The 15,400-nt window shown below is 53.4% G+C and overlaps 1 protein-coding gene across 6 annotated transcripts in view; it reads left to right on the forward strand.

Annotated features, from left to right (window-relative positions):
• Positions 1-12,170, forward strand: part of CEP250 (centrosomal protein 250) — a 48,970-nt gene extending 36,800 nt beyond the window's left edge. For 2 of the 6 annotated variants that reach the window (XM_081559937.1, XM_081559936.1), the window contains exons 28-33: positions 384-2,969; positions 6,300-6,413; positions 6,591-6,746; positions 7,191-7,292; positions 8,314-8,376; positions 9,711-10,334. In XM_081559937.1, coding sequence (XP_081416063.1) covers positions 384-2,969; positions 6,300-6,413; positions 6,591-6,746; positions 7,191-7,292; positions 8,314-8,376; positions 9,711-9,974 — 3,285 coding nt within the window. In that variant the 3' untranslated portion in view covers positions 9,975-10,334. Of the gene's footprint in view, positions 1-383; positions 2,970-6,213; positions 6,414-6,590; positions 6,747-7,190; positions 7,470-8,313; positions 8,377-9,710; positions 10,335-10,898 lie in introns of those variants that run through there. The other 4 variants (XM_081559933.1, XM_081559934.1, XM_081559935.1 and 1 more) reach the window with 3 other exon arrangements.
• Positions 12,171-15,400: the final 3,230 nt, after the last annotated feature.

Raw genomic sequence — 15,400 nt, forward strand, 5'->3', positions numbered from 1 at the left:
CCATGCATATATAGTGACCAGCTTCCTTCAGCAGCGGCTCCGTTTCTCTGGCTGTCCCCACAGCCCTGAGGACCATTACAAAGGCCTCAGTGAATCCTCCTTTAATTACTTTTTCTGAATTGAGGTTGAGATCTTTATCCCTTGACCTGAAGGACTAGAGTCTGAGATGGCTCATTTGCACCAGACTTTCTTTGAGCAGAGCCGAGCCTAAAAGTGTGGTCAGGACGTTCTTTTACAGCATCAGCCTAAGTAGAACGCTCGGTTCCTTTTGCTCACATCCTTGACAAGGCTGATGCCGCAGAGGAAGGAAAGGAAAGGCCCATGTTGGAGTGATAGTGTGAGGGAAGCACAGCCTTAAGGTGGTTTCGTATCTTGTTTTCCAGAATGAGTGCAAGTTACTGCAGGCAGCCAAGGAGAGCCTGACTGCACAGGTGGAACATCTCCAAGCCTCTGTCACAGAAGCCAGGGCTCAGGCAAGTGCTGCTGTGGCCCTGGAGGAAGATCTGCGGAGGGTGCGCTCAGCCCTGAAACTGAAAAATGAGGAGGTGGCGAGTGAACGCCAACGAGCCCAGGCCCTGCAGGAGCAGGGTGAGCTGAAGGTGGCCCAGGGGAAGGCTCTGCAGGAGAATCTGGCTCGCCTGGCCCAGGCCCTCTCGGAAAGAGAAGGGGAGGTGGGGACTCTGCAGGGGAAGGTCGAGGAACTAGAGAAGCAACGGGAAATGCAAAAGGCTGTGTTGGAAGTGCTGTCTCTGGACCTGAAGAAGAGGAACCGAGAGGTGGATCTACAGCAGGGACAGATCCAGGAGCTGGAGGAGTGTAGATCTGTGCTAGAGCATCTCCCCGTGGCCGTCCAGGAGCGAGAGCAGCAGCTGGCCCTGCAGAGAGAGCGGATCCGGGAGCTTGAGAAGGACCAGGAGACGCAGACGAGCATCCTAGAGCATCATCTCCTGGAACTTGAGAAGAAGACCCAAGTGATCGAGTCCCAGAAAGGCCAGATTCAGGACCTAAAGAAGCAGCTGGTTACAATGGAATGCCTGGCTCTGGAGCTCGAGGAGAAGCATCACAAAACGGAGAGCCAGCGAAAGGCGATCGAGGAGCTGGAGGGCCAGAGGGAAGCGCAAAGGGTGGCTCTGACCCACCTAACGCTGGACCTGGAGGAAAGGAGCCAGGAACTGCTGGCACAGGGCAGCCGGATCCAGGAGCTGGAGGGCCACAGTGCTCTCCTGGCTAGTGAGCTCCAGGAGAAGGAACAGGAGGCCACAGCCCAGCAAGACCAGATCCGGGATCTGCAGAGGCAAAAAGAGTGTCTGAGTCAGGACCTGGAGAGGAGGGAGCAGGAGCTGGTGCTGCTGAAGGAGAGGACACAAGCCCTGGAAGATCAGAGGAGCCGGCAGACCAAGATCCTGGAGGAAGACTTGGAGCAGATCAAGCTGGCCCTGAGAGAGCGGGGCCGGGAGGTGGTCTCACAGTGGCAGCTGAGGCAGGAGCGGGCGGAGGAAGGGAAGGGCCAGAGCAAAGCTCAGCGTGGAAGCCTAGAGCACATGAAGCTGATCCTGCGAGACAAGGAGAAGGAGGTGGAGTGCCAGCAGGAGCACATCCAGGAGCTTCGGGAACACAGGGACCAGCTGGAACAGGAGCTCCAGGGCCTCCACAGGAAGGTGGGTGAGACCAGCCTCCTTCTGACCCAGCGGGAGCAGGAGATTGCGGTCCTGCAGCAGCATCTGCAGGAAGCCCAGGACCAGAGGGAGCTGAAAGAGCAGGAGCTTCAGGGGCAGCTGGAAGAGACCCAGAGGGTCCTGGTGCAGAGGACCCAGGAGCTCCAGGCCCTGCAGCAGCAAGAGGCCCAGGGCCAGGAGGAGAACGTGAAGGAGCAGGCGGGCTCGCTGCAGAGCGCCCTGGAGCAGGCGCATGCTGCCCTGGAGGAGCGCCGGGCTGAGCTGGAGGAGCACAAGGAACACGCGCGGAGGCTCCAGGAAGAGCTGGCGGTGGAGGGGCGGCGGGGCCAGGCGCTGGAGGAGGTGCTGGGTGACCTTCGGGCAGAGGCTCGGGAGCAGGAGAAGGCGCTGCGGGCCCTCCAGCAGCAGTGTGCTGAGCAAGCCCAGGAGCACGAGGTGGAGGCCCGGGCCCTGCGAGACAGCTGGCTGCAGGCCGAGGCGCTGCTTGAGGCCCGCAACCGGGAGCTGGAGGCCCTGCGGGCGGAGGGCCAGGCCTCCCAACGGCAGGAGGAGGCTGCTCGGGGCCAGGCTGAGGCTCTGCAGGAGGCCCTTGGCCAGGCTCAGGCCGCCCTGCGGGAAAAAGAGCAGCATCTCCACGGGCAGGCCGAACTGAGCCGCAACCTGGAGGCCAGCACGGCCACCTTGCAGGCCGCCCTGGACTCCTGCCAGGCCCAAGCCCGGCAGCTCGAGGAGACCCTGAGGGAGCGGGAAGGCGAGATCCAAGACAGGGACCTCCGGCACCAGGAGGCCATGCAGCAGCTCCAGCAGGCGCTTGCCCAGAGGGACGAAGAGCTGAGAGACCTGAGGAAGCAGGGGCAGGTGCTGGAGAAGTCTCTGGCCCAAGAGAAGCTGGAGCGCAGGCACAAGAGAGAAGGGGAAAAGGTGAGGGGCCTCCGGGAGAGCCTAAGGGAGCTACAGCGGACCCTGGCTCAAAAGGAAGACGAGCTCCTGGAGCTGCGGGAGGCCCAGCAAAGGAAGGATCTGGAGGACTCACCCCACAGCCACAAAGCCTCGCCTGGGGAGGAACCGTCTCCCCGACTCGACTCCTCAGGGCCCAGGCTGCAGCGGGAGCTGGAGCGGCTGCAGGCAGCCCTGAGGCAGACGGAGGCCAGGGAGATCGAGTGGAGGGAGAAGGCCCAGCACCTGGCATTGTCCCTGGCCCAGAGCAAGGCCAGCGTGAGCAGTCTGCAGGAGGCGGCCCTGCTCTTACAGGCCTCCGTGCTGGAGCGGGACTCGGAGCAGCAGAGGCTGCAGGTGAGTCACGTCATGGGGGTAAGACTCCGGGGCCATCTGCACCTCAGGGTGTGAGAAAAGGTGAGGTCATGGACACTTCAGCACAGTGGAATACCGGTTAGTGTGCTAGTGCGGGGTGGGAGGGGCAAGGTGACACCCACAGACTCTGCCCTCCCAGAGTTAACCGTCTAGTGGAAGAGCAATTATTGTGCATTGCAGTGCAGCTATTGGGGTTAGTGCTTAATTAGGATTAGTTTAGTGTGCTCTGAGCAAACTAGAGGGATGCCCTGCCTTTCCTGGGTCCCAAAAGGCTTCCTGGTAAAAGTGATGTTTGAGATTAGATCTGAAGGGACCAGTAAGTAAGTAGCCAAGCACAGCTAGGGGAGGGAGAGGAGAAAAGGAGAGGAGAGAGAACATAGAATATCAGTCAGGGAGTTCAGGCTGCCTGGGACATAGAGCAGGGGGCTGGCAAGAGCAGAGAGGATAGCAGGGGCCCATCGTTTAGGGCTTGTGAGCAGTATTTACTCATCAATGGAGTTCAGGTCGGTACTCCCATTCCCCTCGGTGACCAGTGGGAAGTGGATGAAGGGTTTGGGCCCGGGGAGTGACAGAATCAGATATATAGTTCATAAAGATGGCTCAGGCTGCCGTGTGGACCAACTGGAGATCTGGGGAGACTGAGTAGGAGGCTGTAAATGAGAATCAGCAGGGAGATGGTGACCTGAGGTAGGAAGTATGGATGGAGACACGGAGAAATGAAGGGAGTAACAAAGTAAAGACAGCGCCCAGGTTTCTGCTCACTGGGATAAAGAGTTTGGGGAACAGGAGGGAAATAGTGTGGTCAGTTTGGAAACAAGTGACGTACCTGTGGGACCTGCAAGGGGACAGGTCCAGTGGGCGAGTCTGGAAAGTGAGCTGAAGGTAAAGGATGAGACTGAGCCCAGGGGTAGAGACTTCGGAGGTATCAGCAGTTAGAAAAAGTGGGCTCCTCTAGGCAGGATGTTGAGCGGCAGAGGAAGTGACCTTAGGGTATGACCTTTATCCTCAGGTCAGGGCCATGTCTTAGTCATGTTTGCATCCTGCACTGAGCACAAGGTCTGCACACAGTGGGCCATCAGGAGAACTGGGTTGACTGCTGGACAGAGAGAGGTATTTCTTTTACCAAGAGGAACCCAGCCCATTTTTCCTGAGAAGTCGATTCTATATCCTGGTCCCTTGACTAGATGTAAGTGCTGGAGAATCTCCTCCCTGACCTCAGACACACAACCCTGCAGGGACTAGCCTTCCGGGAGCCCCAAAAGCTCTGCTCTGGTTAAAAGACAATATGCACACTAAGGGTTTCATTTATGAACTTTGGAGTCAAGTTCTTGGATTTGAAATACAGTTCTGCAGTTTAGTAGCTGTGTGACCTGGGGTAAGTGCTTTTTCTTCTCTGACTCATTTTTCTCATTGATAAAATATGGAATGATAATATCAGCCACATACAGCCATTTTGAGTCCAAAAAGCAATAATATAAATAAAGTACACAAGAAAGAAGCATTCAGTAAGTGGGACTCCTTTCCTATTTCTAGGCCTATTCTTACTGGCACAGAAAAAGTCAGATACGGAGGTGGGCGGGAAGGCACTTCCTAAACTTGTGAATTACTGAGCAGTATTTACTCATTAATGGAGTTCAGGTCAGTACTCCCATTCCCAAAGCACTCAAGGACACTTCAGAAGCAGCCCTCTTCATAGTAGCATCACTTAAAAAAAAAAAAACATTTATTTGGCTGTGCCAGGCCTTAGTTGTGACACGTGGGATCTAGTTCCCTGACCAGGGATTGAACCTGAGACCCCTGCATTGGGAGCGAGGAGTCTTAGCCACGGGACCACCAGGGAAGTCCCAGTAGCATCATTATTTAAAATTGAGGTATAGTTGATTTACAATGTTTCAAGTACATATAATATATATAAATAACTGAATATACCTATATTCTTTTTCAGATTCTTTTCCCTTGTATTAATAAGTAATTATAAGATAGTGAATATAGTTCCCTGTGCAATACAAGCAAGTCCTTGTTGTTTATCTATTTTATATATAATAGTGTATATCTGTTAATCCCAAATTCCTAATTTATCCCTCTTCCCCCTTTCCTCTTTGGTAACCATAGTTTGCTTTCTATATCTGTGAGTCTGTTTGTTTTGTAAATAAATTCATTTGTATCATTTTTTTTAGATTCTAAGTATAAGTGATATCATGTTATTTGTTTTTATCTGTCTGACTTGCTTCACTTACTAAGGCTGTCCATGTTGCTGCAAATGACATTGTTTCATTCTTTTTAATGGCTGAGTAACATTCCATTGTATATATTTACCACCTCTTCTTTATCCATTCATCTGTCGATGGACATTTATATCATAGCTTCGGTTTTTATTTTAAGCATTTTACATGCCAGGCACTGTTACTCTCACTTTCTTTTTCTACAACAACCCTGAGAAGCAGGAACAGTTAATATCTTCATTTTATAGTTGAGGAATAGCCCATAGAGAGGTTAAGTAACCTCTCGGTGGTCATCCAGCTTGTGAAGGGCAGAACTCGGATTAGACTTAAGCAGGCTGACTTTCGAGTGTGGCCTCATACTCCTGAGCTTTTTCTCCCTCCCAGACAGCCTCCACCCACAAGTAGACCCTCTGCTCCTCTTTTCTGTCTCTCCTCTTGACCTTTGCCATGTATGAACCCTCAGGTGTCTAGAAAATAATCTAAACACTAGTCTTCCCATTTATCCAAAGAGGTTTAACCCCAGAGGCTTGATTGAGCTACACTTCATGTGGTCATTTTACAAATGAGGAATTTGGAGAGAGCTCCTATCTTGACTCAAGTTGCATAGCCAGTAAGTGGTGACACAATACCCACCTCTATGTGATTCCTGAGTCCATGCTCTTTGCACAACACCTAGTGCTCCCAGTTGTCACTTAGCTTAGGCAAGATCTAAAATGAGACAGGTCCAGGGAGTTCCCTGGTGGGTTAGTGGTTGGGATTTCACTGCCATGGCCCGGGTTCAACCCCTGGTCTGGGAACTAAGATCCTGCAAGCCATGCAGCATGGCCAAAAAATAAAAAATAAAGTGAGACAGATTTTAGTCCTCGACCACCGTGTATCCTTGGGAAGATCCCTCTCTGTTGCTTTGTTTTATCCATCTATAAAATGAAGGTTCTGCACCAGAATAGCTGAAAGGTGCCAAGAAAAATAAGACTATAAACCTGATGAGATTGTTGGGGATGGAGGGTGGAGTGGATTTGCAGATGTTACTCTCACTTTCTGGATGTGCGGTCGCCATGCTGTGACTTTGCTCCACACCTTGATGCCCCAGGACGAGCTAGAGCTCACCAGACAAGCTCTGGAGAAGGAGCGACTCCGCAGCCTGGGCCCGACCAGCCGAGCAGAACAGGGGCCTGGAGGAGAGCCCGGCATCCGGTTGGGAGAGGTGAGCTGGGGGCCTGGTGAGAACAGATGGCCCAGGAGGGAGTGCCTGTCCAGGCCTGAGAATTGGGTCCCTGAAGCGCACACCTGCCTGGTTAATCCTTTGCCCTCTGTCTAGCTCCCTCGCCTTCCCCCGCCTCAGGGGCTGCCGTGGTGAGCTTGACAGGTCTCTCTCCCTCAGGTCTTGGAGGTGAAGATGGAGCCGAGTCCTGAGGCAGAGGAGAAGCAGTGCTGGGAGCAGAGGCTTGAACACCTGCAGCGAGCAGTGGCGCAGCTGGAGGTTGACCGGAGCCACCTGCAGCGCCACAACACCCAGCTGCGGACCACCCTGGAGCAGGTGGGTGACTCCGGTCCTCAGCTCCTGACCCCGGTCCGGGGGAAGGCATGCATCTCCACTTCTCCTTGCAGCCCCCAGAGCGGGGATTCGGAAACAATAGCCCAGGACCAGATTTGGCCTGCTCTTCATTTCTGAAAATAAAGTTAAGTGGGGATGTATTAGTGTTTGTGACAAAGATGGAATGGCCCACAGTGCCTGAAGTTCTACAGAAAAGACTCGCTGGCCCTGTTTAGAAGCCTGGGAGGCTGGCCCCATGTCCTCTGTCGCTGCAGCATTGTGCATCAGGGCTGTCCCAGCACGGGCTCTCCTCCACAGGCTTCTCACAACTGCTGACCCCTTATGTTCACACCATACCCCTCACACCAGCCTGCTCCCCAAAAAGGCGGCTCAGCTGCAGCCCAGAGCCAAGCCCAAGCCCTGGTCTCTCACACCCAATCTCGGCAGGTGGAGCGAGAGCGCAGGAAACTGAAGAGGGAGTCCATGCGCGCGTCAAGGACAGGGGTCCTAGAGAGCAGTGGAGCCACAACACCATCCCCCACACCTCAGGTTTGTCCATTTTCGTTGACTGCAGCCTCCGGACAGCCAAAGCCTGGCCACCAGAAACAGTCCTCTGCAATGTGTATCCAAGGCGAGAAGCTGATTCAGCCAGTCCAGAGGGTCCCTCCTGACCGGGCTCTGCCCCGCCCAGCACTGTCTCTGACCCAGGAAGGAGGCCCAACATCAGTGAGTGGGGCTTGAATCAAGGCTGGCAGCCCTGCCTTCTGAGCAGCCTTCGCTGATGTTCAGTCCACCTGCCCCCAGACCAGTGCTTCAGGCTCCTAGGAGCAGAGCCCATGGGCTTCTGGTCTCTCCCAGTGTGTTGGGTGGTGCTTGCCACACCCCGATGTACCTAGGGGCTCAACAGCAGCTTCGTGGACCTCTTAGACTTCCTTGCCCTTTGCAATACTGAATTGACAAGATATGGGTCCAAGGTGTTTCCTGGTGTTCAGTCACTAAGTCGTGTCCGACTCTTTGCGACCTTATGGCCTGCAGCACGCCAGGCTTCCCCATTGAGTCAGTGATGCCATCCAACCATCTCATCTTCAGTTACCCCCTTCTCCTCCTGCCCTCAATCTTTTCTGTGGCCAGAAGGATTTAGGGGAAGACACCACAAACCACTCTTTCGACTGAGTTATGCCTATCAATCGACAGTCCTGGAGCCTGGCAGGCAGGGACTGTCTCTGGTGGCTGAGCACCTCCCAGCGCTCCAGCCCCCTACCGTTAAGGAGAGCTTCCCAAGGGCAGGGCCCTTGTCTCACTTCCCCTCTGCATCCTTCGTGCGCTGCCCGGGGCCAGCACGAGGCAGATGTGTGGTGTACTTTAAATGAGGAGGTGCCTCAAGGAAGCCAGTCCCATCCAAACCTGTGGGACATTCGGCATGGGGTCTCCACGAGTGTTGCCCATTGGTTTGGTTTAGACCCTCTGAGGCCTCTCCTGCCCCAGGGCCCTGGTGCCCCGCGATTGTGGGAGGCCTGCACAAACCCCCGATGGAAGGCCTGTTCCCCAGAACAATATTTGTCTCCCCCAGGATGGAAGAGGAGGACAGAAGGGCCCCTCGGATGCCACGCACATGGCTGAGCTGCAGAAAGAGGTACATTCCAGAAGGTTCCATCTTCTAAGCCTCTTTTCCCTCCCTGGTACTCGGACAGCAAGGCTTTGGTGTCTGCTATGTGCTTGGTCCCTTGTGCACGTCCAGCAGGGAGAGGGAAGATAGTTCCTACCTCAAAGAACTGCAGACCCCATGGGAGGCAAGCAGAGCCCAGTCCCAGCTCCACCTACTGCACTGAGTGCACTTAACCTCTCCTATGCTTAGGGTGGGAGCGGGGAAGAAAGTATGCTCCAGGGCCCAGACCTCCTCAGAGAAAGGGAAAGGAAGAAGGCCAAGGAGCAGACAGGAGATTCTAAGAGGATGGCCTGAACCAAGCAGAAGCGCCCGGGCCTCCTCTGCCCTCACACACACCCTTGCAGGCAGGACTGTCACCAGCACACCAGGCAGACCAGCCTGGCATGAACGCCAGGATCCACACCCCAGAGCTCAGGTCACGCTCCAGGAACCTGTGTCAGGTGACTTCTTGCCTCTGAGGCCTCACCTAAAGGTTCACCCTGCCTTTCAAGGCCCAAAAGTAATTAAAACTATGAAATTCTGATTTCAGAACCTGTGCCAGAAATCAGTAGTCACTACTGGAAGGGCCTGACTATACAGCTAGACCTCAAGCTCTCACTTTGAATTCTGTTAGACTCATATAAAGTGATCGCTGAGACAGGCCCAGACTAGGGTGAGGCAGGGCAGGCCTCACTGTGGACCTGGAGCGCCTCCTGAAGTTTTGCACTTGAGAAGCCTCTCTTGCCCCACCCTCATCCTGAATGTGCCCTGAGCTCCCAGTAACTCCACCTCAGTGTACCCATCTGAGAAATGGATCAGTCAATGATTCTCAACCCTTATGCACATTTAGAATCATCTGGGGAGCTTTGAAAAAAATACTGATGCTCAGGCCTCATCTTGTCTAGTTAAGTCAGAATGTTTCTTAAAATCTCCCAAAGGGGCATGATGGAGCTTTCTATAGCAATTAAAGCATTCTGTATCTTGATTGAGATAGTGGTTATACATGGGTATGTATGTTAGGAAATATGTTAAAATGTACTTAAAATCTGGGCATTTTATTACATGTAAACACTTGAAGAGTTTTGTTTTTACTTCAAGCTCCCTCTTTGAGCCTCCTGTGCAGCCAGGGTTGACAATCACTGGATTCTCTGATTCCCAGCAGCCCTTCCCCCGTATACCGTAAAGCCTAATCCTGAGATTCATGGGCATGGAGTTGATTTCAAAGGCTGGTCTGACAAGAGCCACAGGAGCTGAGCAGTGAGGGAGTGGGCAGCTTCAGGGTCCTCCATGGCTCTTGCCTTCTTGGTTTTCCTGCCCCCCAGGTGGCCCTCCTGCGAGCCCAGCTGGCCTTGGAGCGGAAACAGAAGCAGGACTACATCGCCCGCTCAGTGCAGACGAGCCGTGAGCTGGCAGGCCTGCACCACAGCCTCTCTCACTCCCTCCTGGCCGTGGCCCAGGCCCCCGAGGCCACCGTCTTGGAGGCCGAGACCCGCAAGCTGGATGAGTCCCTGACTCAAAGCCTGACGTCCCCCGGGCCCGTCCTACTGTGCCCCAGCCCCAGCCCTGCTCAAGGCACCTCCAGGTAGCAACCACAGCCTGGGCAAGACACGGGCCAGCCTGGGAACACACAGACAAGATGGCGGTAGAGTGGGTTGTGGCCCTTCCACACAGTTGCAGTTGACCAGAACAAGTTCTGGCTCTGTGACCCAACCTGGGAGCCCCAGGTCAGCGGACATTCCCAGGAAGAGAGAAGGAAACCCACAAAGCTGGTGGCAGGCCCCGACTCACACTGGAATAAGGACATAACACTTGTTGCCAACTTGCAGTCACCCCGAGAGTGCCTTGTCCTGGCCTAGTGGGTATCTGCAGCCTCTCGCGAGAACTCCTTATCCAGCCCCTCACCCTCTGTCACCTCCCCCTTCAGTAATAAACCCTGGGTTTTGGCATTTGTTCTTGCTGCTGTCTTTATAGTATAGCTGGACAACAGCAGTATATCAAGAGCATCTATTAAGGAAGACTTCACTAAAGATTCCTGTCAGGCGGCATGAATTTGTCATCTGCCTGCATTCTGACAGAGAAGGGCTGCAGAAGGTACACAAGACAGAGTCCGTGTCCACAGAAAGCTTGAGCCCAGTAGACAGGACCAGGCACACGCCCATCCCTGAGTCAGGGACAGTTCTGTGTGCTGCCTAGAAGTGCTGTAGAAATGCCCGGGCCTGAGGCAGGAAGGTATGAACTGGCCCTCAAAGGCTGGAGAGGGCTCGGGAGGATGGCCAAGCATTCTGGTGAGAAGACTGGTCTGCCCTGTGGGATGGGCAGCGAGGGAGATGAGGGAGGGCCTTGGGGATCTAGATTTGAACTCAGGCGTAATGAGCAACCGTCATATGTTCTTGACTTAAAACTTGTTCTGGGCTTCAGAAACACTGAATGGGCTTTTGGCTAAAGTCAGTCTCATGTTCAGAAGTTCTGTCTGGCCTCATTCCCCTTCTGTGCTGGGTGTGTGTCCTCAGGGTGCGTCCTTTCTGGATGTATCAGATGCAGCCGACTCTGGTCCTCTGTAGTCCAGCCATGGGTCAAACGTCAAACCAGGAAGGAGGATGGACAATGGCAAGACTCATCAACTTGTGGCCTGACCTTGGTGGAGGCGGTGCGTAGGCTTAAGGCCTAATGTTGGCAGCTTCATCAAAGCCTAAGAGAGAACAATTTTCAAAGAAGCAGGCATGATCTTCCTGTGGCCCTCCAACCATAATCTGGGGTTCCTCTTACCTAAGCCTGGGAATGGAGCTAAGGCTGGCTAAGAAATGGTAGGGGGGTTGCGATCAGCACCACAGTACCCCAGACCTATTTACCCAAGGCTCAAGCCCCATTACATCGTATCACACCACACAGAGTGGGAAAAAGGACGTTTGCCACTGCTGGAGATTGGTTTCAAAGCCCATGCATGGGACTCAGCACAGATGCTTAGTTAAAAGTTACAGTTTAACCAACCCCCCACTCCCCCTGCAGAGCTAAATCAGGAGCCCTCAAGATGCCGACTGGACCCCACCTCTAGTCAGATTCCCTGTGGCTCAGGATCCTTACCTGGCCTTTTCTGCACTAGGAGTTCTCAGGGACATGCTTGATTTCTCTAGGTTCCTTAACTTTTTTTGGTCCCCAACTCTGGTTCTCTAGCTTAGAGGCTGACATAGGGACCCTGTTGTCTACCTTGTAGTTTCTTCTCAGTTTGATTATCTGTAGGTCGTAAGCCAAGGCCTTAAGCCCCATATACCTTCTGGGACCAGGAAGAGATTTCCAGCAGATGAAAGGCATTTTGGAGTCAGCCAAGCTAAGTCTTCATCCAGTAAATAGCTAATCTATACCTGCTTCTGGCTCCCCATCCAATCCTCAATAGCCCCTCACCCCACCCTGGATGTCAGGCCTGGGGCTCCCCTCCCCAGCAGATATTCCATCAGGCTTAGTCCTCGGCTCAGTTATTAACTGTCATCTTGCTTTCACCTTCTTAGCTTGTGTATGCTTTTCTGCTCTAACTTCCTAGAACACATTTTTCTTTTTACTATCTATTTGACTGTGTTGGGTCTTAGTTGCAACACATGGGATCTTCCTCTCTAGTGTAGCTCCAGAGCTCAAGCTCGGTAGTTGTAGAGTATGGGCTTAGTTGCCCCACGGCGTGTAGAATCTTGATTCCCCAACCAGAGTTCAAACCTGCGTCCTCTGCTCTGGAAGGTGGTTTCTTTACCACTGGAACACTGGGGAAGTCCCTAAAATACACTTTGTTTAACCAACAGTCGGATCATCTGTTTGGAGAGTCCTACCAGTCATGGAGCCAGTTGCTCCTCTCATCAGCTCCAAACCCAGAGACCCAAATTGGAGAAGCATGGAGGAAAGAGTATGGGTCTTTGGGGCAGCACCCCACCTTGCTCCAGGGCATCAGGCCAGAGGTCCCTTTCCCTTCTTGTCACATGCAACAGGGCATAACCAGCGCAGTGAATCCGGCAGATGGGAATTCACTGATCATCCAGCCAGTTCTCATGGGTGCACTTGAGGATGGTGTGATTGATCTCCAGAACCTAGGGGAATGGAGATCAGAGCTGAGCATCCAGGTCTTCTCCATCCACAAATCCCCACCCTCCATCCTGCCTACTCCTTTTCTGCTTTGCTAGCAGCTGCTCGAGGCCCCAAAGTCCCAAGAGCAGAGGACACGAGAGCTGAGTCAGAGTCTGGGCAATGTTCTTGTTTGCAGGGAACTCTGAGTCTGGTGAGTGCGGCACGCTGTTCTCTCAAGGCGCTTCATGCTTTGCATGTAAGAACGACAGTCACCACATCGCAACTTAATTACCTTTGCTCATCTGCATCCCCACGTGGGACTAGCAGCAACTTAAAGGCTGAAAAAGCTGCCTGGCATGAAGTAGAGAAGGGAGAGCTGGTAGCATACAGTGAGGGTGAAGACAGTGGGGAGAGTCCGATCAGACTGCAGAATGAGGACAAGATCAACATTTACACCTAAAGGCTGAGGACTGTCTGCTCCAACTCTGGGTCTCCAGCTGAGGAAAGGTGCCCTTTCGTTTTGGCTCATGCCCACTGCAGCCCACACTAGCTCTGGAGGCTTCGAAACCAGGAGAACGTGAGCATTCCTCCAGGTTGAGGGCATTCTCAGGTGCAGTATGTGCAGGGAGGTTCCATTGCCCATGCTGTTCTCAGAGCCTAGACATGCAATCTGGTTCTCCATTCTGCAGAGATAGGAAAGGATAATGTCAGAGAGGTGCTGGGGCTCAGCCTCACACTGCTTACCACCCTCTCCCCTGCGCTCCCAGAGTGCAATCCAGTGCTCATTAATGGTTATCCTGTATTCCCCACTGTACAGCCCAGGACAGGCATGAACAGGACGCGGTATGGCCGTGACCTGTGTATCAGCTGGAATAGTTCCTCCTTGGCCGGCTGGACTTGGGTTAGGTTTCCTAGCATTGATACTCATGGAGAAGAAACAGACCACTCACCATTTCAACCCTGTGTGCCAGCACAGAGAAGAGGCTGGGCCCCGTTGGTGTAAAGAAAGGGGCCAGGGAGAGGATGCAGCCCAGATCCCAGGCCTTCTGGAGACGGGGTGGTCTCTGATTCCATCAGGAGTTTAAGAGCCTATGTGAAGTGCAAGGCAAACCAGGCAGACACCCTGTTAGTGGAGGCAGGCTATGCAGACACTCTGGGGCCAGCAGCTGAACTTCTAGAAGTATGTGGAAGTGGGGGAACCTCACCCACAAAAGCAGCAAGGCAACCCCCAGCCGAAGACTGCATCAGGCCTCATTCCTGGTGGCTTAGGCAGTAAAGAATCTGCTTGCAATGCAGGAGACCCGGGTTCGATCCCTGGTTCAGGAAGATCCCCTGGAAAAGGACATGGCAACCCACTCTAGTATTCTTGCCTGGAGAATCCCCATGGACAGAGGAGCCTGGCAGGCTATAGTCTGTGGGGTCACAAAGAGTCGGACGTGACTGAGCAGCTAACGGTTTTTCACTTTCAGCTCATGGAACCGGACCCTGGGGCAGCTAGTTGGTTTAGTTGTTTGATCTTAGGACACATGAGGCCTTTAGCTGTTCCCCCCAACACCTCACCTCCTATTTCCTGTCCCACTGACCACCTACTCACTCCCAGGGCTGAGGAAGGGACTACTTGAGCAATATGGAAATGCTGAGTCCTGAAGAGCCTGGGGGATGGTGAGCAGAGGCAGGGAGGAGGAAGGAGTAGGGGCCATCAGGGTTCTCTTAGCTATGAGATCCCTCCCCCCACCCCTCGATCCTGGGGTGCAGGCTTAGCTCTGCTCAGAAAGCTGAGAAAGCAGGCAAGGGAGAAGGAAGGACAAGAACAAGGGGTCTCAAGACCCTGGTCCCCTGCAGTTTACTCCCCTACCCTCCTGGGACCAGAGGGGTTTGCCTAGACTCTGACGGAGGTGAAGGCGAGGAGTGAGGCTTCTCCAGATAAAAAAGGACTGTGTTCTCTGGCCCCGCTGAAAATCACCCAACTTCACACTGGCAGCCTGGCACGGAGTAGACATTATGACCTCTTTTTTTCTTCTTTTTTGGCCCCATGGGGTCCTAGCTCCCCGACCATGGATCAAACCCTCACCCTCTGCATTGAGGGACTGAACCCACAGCCCCTGCAATGGAAGGTGAAGTCTTAACCACTGGACCCCCAGGGAAGCCCCTATGACCTCTTTCTTCTTAGTCCTTTGTCATTAATGCCTCCATAGCACCTGAAGCTTGACACAGGTGGAAGGACTTGGAAGCAAAGAGTTGACCCCCTTGAATGGATCAAGGGTCAGAGGAGAGATGTCAGTGAAGGCAGTCATGTGTCCATCTGAGTGTGGGCACTCCCAGTTCCCAGCTCGTGGTCATTTATGTGGAGGCAGGAGAGGGTAAGAATATGTACTAAAATTTAGTTCTTCCTTAGTTACTGCTACTAGTTGGGGTGCAGGAATCAGGGGAGGCTCTTATTCAGGGCTTGATAACCCGTACATTGTTCCTACACCCCCTGTCTTGGTTCCCTGTCATTCCCTCTCCTGTATCTTCATATTCCAATCCTACCAAGAGTCACAGGCTGGTTGCTGGCTAAGAGTCATCTCATACACAAGCTGGTGGATTCTGTCGCCTTCTGCCATTGCATGGTGCTTTGCAAGCCATGCAGGAGTCTTTGGCTCTAGCTCTTCTCCCTGTATACAGGGCCACCTCTTCAGCTAGTCCACCCAACCCCAAACAGGAAAATCCAATGGATGAGATCAGGTGGGCTGGTTGCTTCCTCTTGCTCCTAATCCAACTTTTCATTCATTTGGCAAATACTCGTCAAACTTCAAAGAAGGCAATGGCACCCCACTCCAGTACTCTTGCCTGGAAAATCCCATGGACGGAGGAGCCTGGTAGGCTGCAGTCCATGGGGTCGCTAGGAGTTGGACACGACTGAACAACTTCCCTTTCACTTTTCACTTTCATGCATTGGAGAAGGAAATGGCAACCCACTCCAGTGTTC

This window comes from Giraffa tippelskirchi, chromosome 13 (assembly GCF_054371585.1).
Source record: "Giraffa tippelskirchi isolate mGirTip1 chromosome 13, T2T-mGirTip1v1.2.pri, whole genome shotgun sequence".
NCBI classification, from domain to species: Eukaryota; Metazoa; Chordata; class Mammalia; order Artiodactyla; family Giraffidae; genus Giraffa; species Giraffa tippelskirchi.